This window comes from Schistocerca americana, chromosome 3, assembly GCF_021461395.2.
Source record: "Schistocerca americana isolate TAMUIC-IGC-003095 chromosome 3, iqSchAmer2.1, whole genome shotgun sequence".
In the NCBI taxonomy this organism is placed as follows: domain Eukaryota; kingdom Metazoa; phylum Arthropoda; class Insecta; order Orthoptera; family Acrididae; genus Schistocerca; species Schistocerca americana.
This window is the reverse complement of record NC_060121.1, coordinates 794,431,591-794,444,751: the sequence shown is the minus strand read 5'-3', so window position 1 is coordinate 794,444,751 and position 13,161 is coordinate 794,431,591. Positions and strand designations below refer to the sequence as shown.

Sequence of the window (13,161 nt, the reverse complement as noted above, 5' to 3'; positions counted from 1 at the left end):
TCGTATGGGAAAATCCCCACTTCATCGCTACCTCGGAGATGCTGTGTCCCATCGCTCATGCGCCGCATATAACACCACGTTCATACTCACTTAAATCTTAATAACCTGCGATTGTAGCAGCAGTAACCGATCTAACAACTGCGCCAGACACTTGTATTATACATGCATTTCCGACCGCAGCGGCGTAGTCTGCCAGTTTACATATCTCTCTATTTGAGTACTCTTGCCTATACCAACTTCTATGCCGCTTCAGTGTACAAATTCCTGCTTTTTGCTGCGGTTTGCGAGCATCTTGTCCAGTTTTAAGTGATCTAATGTTTTCTGGGTGGATTTGTAGATTACCGCAATGTTCCGATTTTTCAACATTTTTCCTATGCGGTCAGTAATGTCCTTAATGAAAGTTAGGAAAACTTTCGATTTCACAGGTGCTTGAATATCGATATTATTTCCGCGCCATGGTCATAACGCTCTTTTTAACTCAGCGGACGAATATCCATTCTTAAGCAATGCGTCTGTGAGATGTTTTAATCCCATGTCAAGCAGTTCTGGTTCGCAGATATTCCGTGCTCTACCCGCCAACGTTTTCATGACCCTCGCATTTGTTGTGGTTGGTGGTTGGAATCCCGTGTTCCGTAAACTACTCTACTGGCCATTAAAATTGCTACACCACGAAGATGACTTGCTACAGACGCAAAATTTAACCGACAGGAAGAAGATGCTGTGATAAGCAAATGATTAGCGTTTCAGAGGCTTCATAAAAGGTTGGCGCCGTTACAGACACCTACAACGTGCTGACACGAGGAAAGTTTCCAACCGATTTCTCGTACACAAACAGCAGTTGACCGGCCTTGCCTGGTGAAACGTTGTTGTGATGCCTCGTGTAAGGAGGAGAAATACGTACCATCACGTTTCCGACTTTGATAAAGGTCGGATTGTAGCCTATCGCGATTGCGGTTTATCGTATCGCGACACTGCTGCTCACGTTGGTCGAGATCCAATGGCTGTTAGCAGAATCTGGAATCGGTGGGTTCAGGAGGGTAATACGGAACGCCGTGCTGGATCCCAACGGCCTCGTATCACTGGCAGTCGAGATGACAGGCATCTTATCCGCATGGCTGTAACGGATCGCGCAGCCACGTCTCGATCCCTGAGTCAACAGATGGGGACGTTTACAAGACAACAACCATCGACATTTGCAGCAGCATGAACTATCAGCTCGGAGACCATGTCTGCGGTTACCCTTGACGCTGCATCACAGACAGGAGCATCTGAGATGGTGTACTCAACGACGAACCTGATTGCACGAATGGCAAAAGGTCATTTTTTCGGATGAATCCAGGTTCTGTTTACAGCATCGTGATGGTCGCATCCGTGGTTGGCGACATCGCGGTGAACGCACATTGGAAGCGTGCATTCGTCATCGCCATACTGGCGTATCACCCGGCGTGATGGTACGGGGTGCCATTGGTTACACGTCTCGGTCACCTCTTGTTCGCATTGACGGCACTTTGAACAGTGGACGTTACACTTCAGATGTGTTACGACCCTCGGCTCTACCCTTCATTCGGTCCCTGCGAAACCCTACATTTCAGCAGGATAATGCACGACCGCATGTTGCAGGTCCTGTACGGGCCTTTCTGGATACAGAAATTGTTCTACTGCTGCCCTGGCCAGCACATTCTGCAGATCTCTCACCAACTGAAAACGTCTGGTCAATGGTGGCCGAGCAACTGGCCCGTCACAATACGCCAGTCACTACTCTTGATGAACTGTGGTATCGTGTTGAAGCTGCATGGGCAGCGGTACCTGTACATGCCATCCAAGCTCTATTTGACTCAATTCCCAGGCGTATCAAGGCCGTTATTACGGCCAGAGGTGGTGTTCTGGGTACTGCTTTCTCAGGATCGATGCACCCAAATTGCGTGAAAATGTAATCACATGTCAGTTCTGGTATAATGTATTTGTCCAATGAATACCCGTTTATCATCTGCACGTCTTCTTGTTGTAGCAATTTCAATGGCCAGTAGTGTACCATCCTCTTTCTTGAAAACCAGCAGCTCAAGAAATCGTCTGCCTGCTTCCTCTTTGGCAAACTGTAAGTATCAGTTTTACCTTATACTGGAGCAATCGGATTAAGAAAATCTTGAAGAGAGCGAGGAAAAGCGATTTGGTGGCAGGGGATTGTTTTTCCAGCGGCGGGAAGCACCTGCCCCGGCGCCGGGCGCCACCGGCTCGGTGCGCATGCGCGCCCGCTCCGCCTCGGACTGCGCTCCCTGAGCGGCGGCGGCGGCCTCCCTCAGTCGCAGCCATGGCCGTGCGGCGCGCGGTCGCTCCGCAGCGCATGCTGCTGCAGCTGCTGCTGCTGGCCGCCGCGGCGGGGGCCGTCGCCGCCCTGCCCGACGCCGCCACCTGGTCCGTGCGCCCCGTCGCCCAGCAGCAGGCCGACACTTCGAGCGCGCCGCCTCCGCAGCCTCTGCTACACCTGCCCACCACCTCCACAGATGGGCCGGCGGAGACGACCAGCGCCGTGTCCCTTCAGGACGCCAACCCCACGCCGGCCGAGGAGCAGCACGACGTCAAGCGCTATGCCGTCTCGACGGTGGAGTTCGAGCGAGTGCAGACTCCGTTCATCATTGGCCTGTGGATATTCAGCGCCAGTGTCGCTAAAATAGGTGAGTACTGAATTCACATTTCCTCTATTGCTTCTTTTCTAGCACTCGTCCAATTTTAAAGTTCGTCTTCTCTTTCACGCTAACGCACTAATACGCTGTACTGTTGTTATCCTTACATGTCACCAGCGCCGTCCATTCAGAAGCAGAAAAATAACTCGATAGCTCAACATGGAAACACCAAATTCCTAACAATTCTTTGAACATGATGCTATCATTTGAACGGTTATCGCTACATACTTATGAATTACTGCGTTTTTCAAATAGTTGGGGCGCTTAAAATTACGAACTGTGGTGCGAAATCGACATTATAATAAGGACAGGCGAGGTTGATACAGGTGCTGTCTTTCCTTTGTTTCTTATTTATTTACTTGTCCGTAACAACCCTCGTCGCCACACATTTTAAACTCGTAGTGCTGAGAAGAAACGTCTACCAGACAGCGACTGAATATCATGTACGGCCGGTGTCATATTCCCAGTAAATTTACGGGGGTGTCCTAAGCGTTTGGAGAAGATAAACTTCTTTGGCAAGCGTTAGAGAAGATAAACTTCTTTGGCATGAACTGACAGGTACATAACAGACTAGAAGGCTGATGCATTGGCCTGTCAAAATTAAAACAACTATATACACAGTTATTCACCACATACAGCTGTGTTATGCCAGTCGCAACATAGCACATCATTAATTACAGCCACAGCGCCGCTAGATGTCCTAGAGAGGTTAGCCATGTCCACGTTTGACATCCGTTTCATGCTTACCGACAAATAATCTGTTGCGTCCTGAGCGAGTAATTATTTCCCCTCGTGCAGAAACGCTCCCAAAATTTGTGGGTGAACGCATGAATCGTTACTAATCAGCGGTATGTCATTTCTGGCTGTGTTCCAATTACTCTGGTTACCCTAAGGTTTTCTAGCATCCTAAAATATTCAGTGGTTAAATTTGCTTGCTGGAGAGGTCGCGGTTGGTAATTCCTGAGGAATATCTCCGAATCGGCAGCAGTTGAAAAATTACACGTGGGGCGTCCTTTGAAACCAACTGTTACGTCTTAGGAATAATATTTCTACCGCATTTCAATATCTACCGTTTATATTATCGAACGTGTTGTTCCTTAGTGGTGGATTTTTAATTGGGAAGCACAAGGAGTGCATTTAAAACAGGAATTTGTTTGCGGTTAGGGCACAGTAATGCAACCATCCGCCACGAATATGATGTTCATTGTCAGACATTTCATAATTTTAGATGTGCACAAAACAACTTCAACTTTTGCGAGTGTCTCAACACCTTCTCCGCTAGCATTAATACTACTCAGGAAACAATATTTAGTATGTACTAATTGTTTCGCGGCATGGAAGCATGATAACCAAATATAATTTATGAGCAAAACGTTTGATCTTTTTTTGCAAAAGGTTTGATCTTTTTTTGCTGCATATGGTATTATACCTCTGCCATACAAAATTCTTAAATGTGAAGATATTGTCCTTCCAAATGAAGATAGTTTTAATGATACATTGACTCAGGATCCACAATTTTTATTACGACTGCAGATACTCATCAGATACTCGTTGGAAACATTCTGAGCTTACTATTCTCAAGAGGAGCCTCCAGAAAACAGACGCAATGTGCAGCCTCACTGTCTGCGGTTGTCCTGATAGTGTTTAGATAACATTAACGGTGACGATACCATTGACGACGCTTTCATAACAGTCATCATGATACGAAAGGGTATTTGCAGATAGTATATTAATCGGCCTTCAGCTGGCTGCAAAATGTGAAATAGGTTGAACAAGACGACGCTTTATGACGCAAGGCTATCGTGAAGGTCTTCAATTTTGTGAACAGCGTGGCTAGCAGCTTTCGTATACACACGAATAACTATCACTCGTCTTTTGAAGCTGAATTTTATTTTGTTTGGCACGAAAAGCACGCGATCCCATCAGTTGCATGATTTTCCTTGTGTACTGAAAATGTAGAAAAAGCTAACAATGAGGCTGACGTCATTATCAATCTCGGAACACAGTGCTTCAATCTATGTAATGTACACAAACGATTGTGTCTACCAGAAATAACGGTCCAAGTGAATCCAAACTCCAAGAATTATTACAGTGTAGCAGAAAGAAACGATTAAATCTACAGAGTGATAGTGTTCATATAGCTCTAGCAGTGTCCTCGTATGTGTGCCCAGAAATCTCACATTTACATTAAGTCCAGTCACTGAAGCGCCATCAACAGAAGTGGAGATATGAAAGCTAATGCGAGTGGGTCTGTGCCTCGTTCACGACGCCTCGTCACCCTCTCTTGAGTAAGTTGACAAGACATCCTCAGTTTTAGTGGAGGGCCTGAGAAACCATTGGCATTCTTGTGTCATCGCGACGAACGATATAGAGATATTTCACCGGACGGAAAACTGCTGAATTGATTGTTTTAAACCATTTTCGAAGCCAGTCTTAATAAACGCTACTATATTCGTCCTAATTCTGCTTAACGGTCTTTCTTAGTGAATTCTACAAATTTATTTCCATTTCAAGGCTTTTCACGAACTAATTATGCTTCCTTCCATTGTTATAAACACGGTTACATGCTGCTTTACGGTTAATTCATTTGTAGGAAGATCAGTAGCAAAAGGACATCAAAACATTGAGGGGGAATGAGTGAGAGCGCTCTTCGAAGTGAAGAAGCTAATCTTCAGCACTGAGCATCTTCTCGCAATGTAACGATTTTGTTAAACATTTTTACATTTAGTACAGCCTAGTACGTTAAGCGCAACACAAACATTTCATTCTATGTGGACTAGTGAACGCTTCAGAATTATTATCTGTTTTCTAGGAATGCTTATCGCGTTTCTCACGGGCGTAGGTGCTCCCTAATTTGAGTCCAAGAGATGAAATTGGAAGCGATGCTGCGGAAGAAGGGCTCACGATTATTACTAGGAGCAGTTTACGGTGATATATCTCTTAATCAGGACAGAGCTTTCATTTGCCACTTATGGATATACTGCCTGGCAATAAAGTGGAGCACCCAAAAGACATGGTCAGATATAACCGTAATTTATACACGAATACATCATTGGCGGGTGTGTTGCAGTTCTCTGTGACAGGTAGAACGGCCACCAGAGTGCTTTAGTGTTCATCGCGTTTCGTATTGTCAACAGGCCATCTAGGGTATGCAAGGGGCGTGAAGAGCGTCAGGTGTTGAGTGATCACTGTGAAGGGCACGGAAATGCGTTTTAGGTACCTGACAGAGTTTTAAAGAGGCCATAGTGTGGGTCTCCGTTTGACTGGCTGGTCAAATTGTGTAATTTACAGGTTTGTGTAACATTCAGATGTGATAGTTGGCTGAGGTTGGACTGCATGGGAACGTGACAAAAGAATACTCGTTGTCGAGCTTCCGGTCGACCACGCGTGACCACCAAAAGAGAGGATCGGCGTAATGTGCGAGGAGCACGTCGTAATCCATTCGCATCTGCACCGACCATCGGAGAGCAAGTAATAGATTCCGTGCAACATGCTTTATCTTCTCGCACCATTGATTGGAGACTGGCAGCAGCTGGACAGGGAAATTACCGCCGTATACGTAGGCTGCCGGTAACACCTCAGCATAAGCGCCTGCGTCTGGAGGGCCGTTGAATGGCGGCCCATTGAGTTGAGCGATGGCTCGCTATTCTGCGCTACCCATAATGTCAACCATCGACTAGGATAGCGCGACTTGGAGAGAGATCCTATTCGTTAAATGTAGTCCTTGGTATGGGGATGCATCAGGTACACTACTGCCCATTAAAATTGCTACACCAAGAAGAAATGCAGATGATAAACAGGTATTCATTGGACAAATAAATTGTACTAGAACTGACAACTCATTACATTTTCACGCAATTTGGGTGCATAAATCCTGAGAAATTAGCACCCGGAACAACGACCTGTGGCCGTAATAACGGCCTTGATACGCCTAGGCATTGAGTCAAACAGATCTTGGATGGCGTGTACAGGTACAGCTGCCCATGCAGCTTCAACACGATACCACAGTTCACCAAGAGCGTATTGTGACGAGCTAGTTGCTCGGCCACCATTGACCAGACGTTTTCAATTGGTGAGAGATCTGGAGAATGTGCTGGCCAGGGCAGCAGTAGAACATTTTCTGCATCCAGAAAGGCCCGTACAGGACCTGCAACATGCGGTCGTGCATTATCCTGCTGAAATGTAGGCTTTCGCAGGGATAGAATGAAGGGTAGAGCCACGGGTCGTAACACATCTGAAATGTAACGTCCACTGTTCAGACTGCCGTCAATGCGTACAAGAGGTGACCGAGAAGTGTAGCCAATGGCACCCAATACCATCACGCCAGATGATACGCCAGTATGGCGATGACGAATACACGCTTCCAATGTGCGTTCACGGCGATGTCGCCAAATACGGATGCGACCATCACGATGCTATAAACAGAACCTGGATTCATCCGAAAAAAAAGGGCGTTTTCCCATTCATGCACCCAGGTTCGTCGTTACGTACACCATCGCAGGTGCTCCTGTCTGTGAGGCAGCGTCAAGGGTAACCGCAGCAATAGTCTCCGAGCTGATAGTTCATGCTGCTGCAAACGTCGTCGAATTGTTCGTGCAGATGGTTGTTGTCTTGCAAACGTCCCCATCTTTTGGCTCAGGGATCGAGACGTGGCTGCACGATCCGTTACAGCCATGCGGATAAGATGCCTGTCATCTCGACTGCTAGTGATACGAGGCCGTTGGGATCCAGCACGGCGTTCCGTATAACCCTCGTGAGCCCACAGATTCCATATTCTGCTAACAGCCATTGGATCTCGACCAACGCGAGCAGCAGTGTCGCGATACGATAAACCGCAATCGCGATAGGCTACAATCCGACCTTTATCAAAGTCGGATACGTGATGGTACGCATTTATCCTCCTTACACGAGGAATCACAACAACGTTTCACCAGGCCACGCCGGTCAGCTGCTGTTTGTGTATGAGAAATCGGTTGGAAACTTTCCTCGTGTCAGCACGTTGTATGTGTCGCCACCAGCGCCAACCTTGTGTGAATGCTCTGAAAAGCTAATCATTTTCATATCACAGCATCTTGTTCCTGTGGGTTAAATTTCGCGTCTGTAGCACGTCATCTTCGTGGTGTAGCAATTTTAATGGCCAGTATGAGTTCAGGTCCCAAATGGTAGTGAACTGCGAGTGGCGGAGCTCTGATGACATAATAGTAAGTCGAGGACTTCCTTCGTTCTCATTTTTTACCCAGTATATGACAAAATCGTGGTGCCATTTTTCAATAGGGCAATGCTCGGTGACAGTTCACTCGTGTCTCTCTGAAGTGTTTGCATGACTTTGAGGTACACCCGTGGCCTGCAAGATGCCCAAATCTGTCACCAGTGTTGACAAAATCGTGGTGCCATTTTTCAATAGGGCAATGCTCGGTGACAGTTCACTCGTGTCTCTCTGAAGTGTTTGCATGACTTTGAGGTACACCCGTGGCCTGCAAGATGCCCAAATCTGTCACCAGTGTAAGATGTTTGGGACCATCTCGGACGTCTGTTACGTCCCGGTGCCAGTATCCAGAATATCAGGGACCAGTTACTACAGTTGTGGGCCAGCTTGCTCAGGAGAGGACACAACGGCTTTGTGAGAACACTTCAAAAGCGAATCCGTGCATGCACACAGGCCAGATGGGCTGCAATTTCATACTGTTAAGTGGGCTCATATTGCTAGTTTTTTGTAAATTTCAGTCGATATCATATTAACAGAATCTTCCGTCGTTTCTTGGTAGAACAACATTATAATAATAAATGAAAAGCACCAGTTTGCTTTTGCTCTACAATATTGTAGAACAAAAGCAAACTGGTGCTTTTCATTTATTATTCAGTCGATATTGTTATCACTAGTATAACATCCCATACCCTCTTAATCCGTGAATTTCTAGTTCATTTCCTCCTCCCCGTCAGTGTGCTTCACTTTTTCCTCAAGCATTATATCATTACATTCTTTGCTTGGCAGTCCATGCGTTTAGAGCAATTGTTTGCAGTCTGAAAATAAAGGTGTTGATGTGACATTAGTTCATTTGCACGAAGTAAACAGGGTTTAAGATGTTTTTATCATAAGGAATGTTCTCGCATATACAGCAAGGACAACGTTTAGGTACACTGCGGAGTGTGCTCTCATTGCAGAAACAGGTAATGTTTTGAACCTGTTTACGTGGCAGTATTGTGTACTACCGCTAGGATTAAGCCTGAGTGCTGCACATAACAGTAGTGTTTCAACGAAAAACAGCTGCAAACGCCAACGTTTGAATGTCAAGGTCATGTAAGACAGTTTGCCATTCGTATTTTCGAAAAGCGAAAGAAGCTGATACTATCATCATTAACTGGAAATTGTACTTGTGGAATACAGAGGCTGTTAATAGTGTCAACTTTTGAGAACCACTACATCAATTCAAAAAGTCAAGGTCGTTCCATATTCAGGGAATGAGTTTAGAAGAACAGATGCAGTAATCCTGCACCGCCGCTCATGGCTAGGTCCTAGTGGAGATGGTTTCAATTGCCTTCCTCCGACTTGTTTTGGTGTGTAAGGTCTGTATCAATGTCGTGTGGAGGATTGTGACGATTACTTGTACAGAGTAGTGTTGGGTTTGCTGTGGGTGAACGGAAAGGAGAGGATGAAACCCCCTGCCAACACATAGCCTGTTCCTCTCGAATAGCACCAAGGTGTCGCTGAGCCATCCACATCCGACAGACGGATCACCATCAACAGTGTCACATGTCCTCACTCCATGAGACACTGCGGAGAGGTTTGGAATTTAAACCAGGACAATGGCGCAAAGACTGGTGATTAGGAAATTTACGCCACCATCTTTCCCTCCCCTGCCGACAGAATACTGGCAGTGAAAATTTCATTCACCACCAGAGTTCCAACCGGTTTAGCTGCGAGTCGAGCGCCACCGCACAAGCTAGCGTAAGCAACCCCGGGGACAATTACTCTGATGGAATGTCTATCACGAATTTTATACATATTTGGGGTAACAACTTGGCTAGAAAACTTGAAAATTGAGAATTCTCGGGGGATAGAATTTACCAGAAAAAGCATGTAAATCTCAGGGAATTCCCAAAGATTCAGGAAATACTGAGAGACTGTAGCGCAAGTTGAACTGTTCGTAGACGGGAAAAAAAGGAGCCGGCCGGAGTGGCCGTGCGTTTCTAGGTGCTACAGTCTGGAGCTGAGCGACCGCTACGGTCGCAGGTTCGAATCCTGCCTCGGGCATGGATGTGTGTGATGTCCTTAGGTTTAATTAGTTCTAAGTTCTAGGCGACTGATGACCTCAGAAGTTAAGTCGCATAGTGCTCAGAGCCATTTGAACCATTTTGAAAAAAGTGATGGTTAATTTTGTTACAAATCATTCCCAGATTCTGCTTCGGAAACAATATCTTGTCGAGTCGAGTAAAGAAAGATGAAGAAACACGTTGAATTGTTATAACGCTTGTTCTCTACCGCAAGAATGTTTGGCGCTCTCGAGAGCCTCCGTTAGTGTCCGTGGACTTTCAGACTCCAGGCCCGTTTCCCATTGCGTGACTGTGAACGCAACGGAGCGTAGCATGCACGTCGTCCTTTGCATTCACATAACTGTGAATTTGTTAATCACTCTAACCCAGAGATCGTCTTTTTAATTTAATATATATATAGGTAGATACTGATCCGTATTTGAAAACGAATGCTGTCTAGATCACTACTGAATACTTAGGCTTCAATTCTTTTTTACTAATTTCAATGCAAAGCAGTGTCATGCTTCACGTGGAAATGACCAGAGTATGAAGAGCGTACGGTTTGAAAGATGTGTCGTTTCTGAAAAAGTCTATTGATATCACTTTCCACTGACAACAATTTGCAGCGTGTTCCTTACGAGTATATACTTGAGGTTATCGTGCAGTGAAACAGAGTGGTACAGAATGGTAACAAACGACGGTAACGATAGAATTTCCAGAGGCGGCAAGAGCTCATTACTTACAGAATTGTTGATAGAACTGTCAATCCTAGTTGGGTATGTAACAATCACCAAGAAGTGACCTGGGAACTGAAAATCCTTCATTTGCGACTGTGAGTACTGTGAAGTAAAACTTGGTCTAGCATACAATAAATTGGTTCAGAGAAAAATGGGATTTGAATCTGGTGAAATCTGGAAATCTCAGGAAAGCATTTGATGAAACAAGGTCACTACCCTGTCATCATTAGAAGCACCATGTAACAGGAGAGGAACTTTGACTCTTTATGCAGCCACAAAGTAGAATGATATACCAAAGTAGACATTACACAGAAATCTCAAGAGACGGACATAGAAGTTCCGTTAAGAACCTGTTATCAATGCAAAGCCAAAGAAAAAATACTGAACCTCCAAGCAGTTTAATACGACATGAAAGAGGATTGATGCGTCAGTTACTTAGTGGAAGACATTGAAGAATAACCACGTGGATATGATGGAATTTACGTAGCTTCTGCAGAAATGTGTGCAAGGAAATGGATTTTCGTAAAAGTTTCATCTAAAACGTACAGAACTTTATATTGAGCGGATATTAAGGTTTCACTAAAAGGTTACTATAACCGCGAAATCTGCAGGAACATTAAAAATTTTTCTTCATCTCTCTCATTTACATTACAATTATAATACAGAGCAGGAAGATGCGAGGAAGTGTTTGTCTTATGTATAAACTGGAAGACATGAGGGAATGGTTTTCCCTTTACTATCCACAGTGTACAGTAATCGAGGAATATTGAGTAATATCAGTATAAAGTAGCACAAAATTCATTTTCAAAAGTCTGTCCTTGTACATCATGCTGTTAATAACTCCGCATCTTATTATCTTTTAATAATTTTTCATTACTAAAGGACTAATTATGATATCAGGGAGACTCAGGAACTATACTACTGGCCATTAAAATTGCTACACAAAGAAGAAATGCAGATGATAATCGGGTATTCATTGGACAAATATATTACACCAGAACTGACATGTGATAATATTTTCACGCAATTTGGGTGCATAGATCCTGAGAAATCAGAACAACCACCTCTGGCCGTAAAAACGGCGTTGATACGCCTGGGCATTGAGTCAAACAGAGCTTGGATGGCATGCACAGGTATAGCTGCTCATGCAGCTTCAACACGATACCACAGTTCATCAAGAGTAGTGACTGGCGTATTGTGACGAGCCAGTTGCTCGGCCACCATTGACCAGACGTTTTCAATTGGTGAGAGATCTGGAGAATGTGCTGGCCAGGGCAGCAGTCGAACATTTTCTGTATCCAGAAAGGCTCGTACAGGACCTGCAACATTCGGTAGTGCATTATCCTGCTGAAATGTGCACCCAGGTTCGTCGTTGAGTACACCATCACAGGAGTTCCTGTCTGTGTTGCAGAGTCAAGGGTAACCGCAGCCATGGTCTCCGAACTGATAGTCCATGCTGCTGCAAACGTCGTCTAACTGTTCGTGCAGATGGTTGTTGACTTGCAAACGCCCCCATGTGTTGACTCAGGGATCTAGACGTGGCTGCACGATCCGTTACAGCCGCGGATAAGATTCCTGTCATCTCGACTGCTAGTGATACGAGGCCGTTGGGATCCAGCACGGCATTCCGTATTACCCTCCTGAACCCACCGATTGCATATTCTGCTAACAGTCATTGGATCTCGACCAACGCGATAGGATGAACAGCAATCGCGATAGGGTACAATCCGAATTTGATCGAAGTCGGAAACGTGATGGTACGCATTTCTCCTCCTTACACGAGGCGTCACAACATCGTTTCACCAGGCAACGCCGGTCAACTGCTGTTTGTGTATAAGAAATCGGTTGGAAACTTTCCTAACGTCAGCACGTTGTAGGTGTCGCCACCGGCGCCAACCTTGTGTGAATCCTCTGAAAAGCTAATCATTTGCATATCACAGCATATTCTTCCTGTCGTTTAAATTTTGCGTCTTTAGCACGTCATCTTCGTGGTGTAGCAATTTTAATGGCCAGTAGTGTAGAACAGTCGCTTTCGTATCTACATCTACATCCATACTCCGCAAGCCACCTGACGGTGTGTGGCGGTACGCACGACATTAAGGAATCAAAAGCGTCTCGGCTCGTGAGTGAGGATGTGAACACTGGACGCCACGCGCTCGCCGTTGAGAGCGTTCCTTGTACTCGGGCAGATAAGCGCAGCGGGCAGAGCAGGTTGCGGACTGCTGGCTGGCTCCCCGGCGCGCTGCCGGAGTCGATAGCGGCGAGCGTGTGGCGGTGCAGCCGTTAGGCGCGCCGCAGTGGGCAAGGGCAGGGCCGCGCCGCGCTCCGCTACACGTGGCACGTCCCGCCGCTTCCGTCTCCCGCGCCAGCCGGCGCCGCGTGCCACTCCTTTTTCAGGCTCTCTGACAGTCGCCGCCGTTGCATTTCTCGCAGCTCCTCAGCCCTGCCTCGTTTCTCTTTCCGTGACGCCTCCAACGTCAGAGGCGGCTAAT

At 46.0% G+C, this 13,161-nt stretch overlaps 1 protein-coding gene across 1 annotated transcript in view; it reads left to right on the top strand.

The window, feature by feature from the left end:
* Window positions 1–2,308: 2,308 nt before the first annotated feature.
* LOC124606406 (sodium/hydrogen exchanger 3) overlaps window positions 2,309–13,161 on the top strand; it is a 600,846-nt gene continuing 589,993 nt past the window's right edge. The window contains exon 1 of the mRNA XM_047138386.1: window positions 2,309–2,672. Within this exon, the coding sequence (XP_046994342.1) occupies window positions 2,309–2,672 (364 nt within the window). The remainder of the gene's footprint in view (window positions 2,673–13,161) is intronic.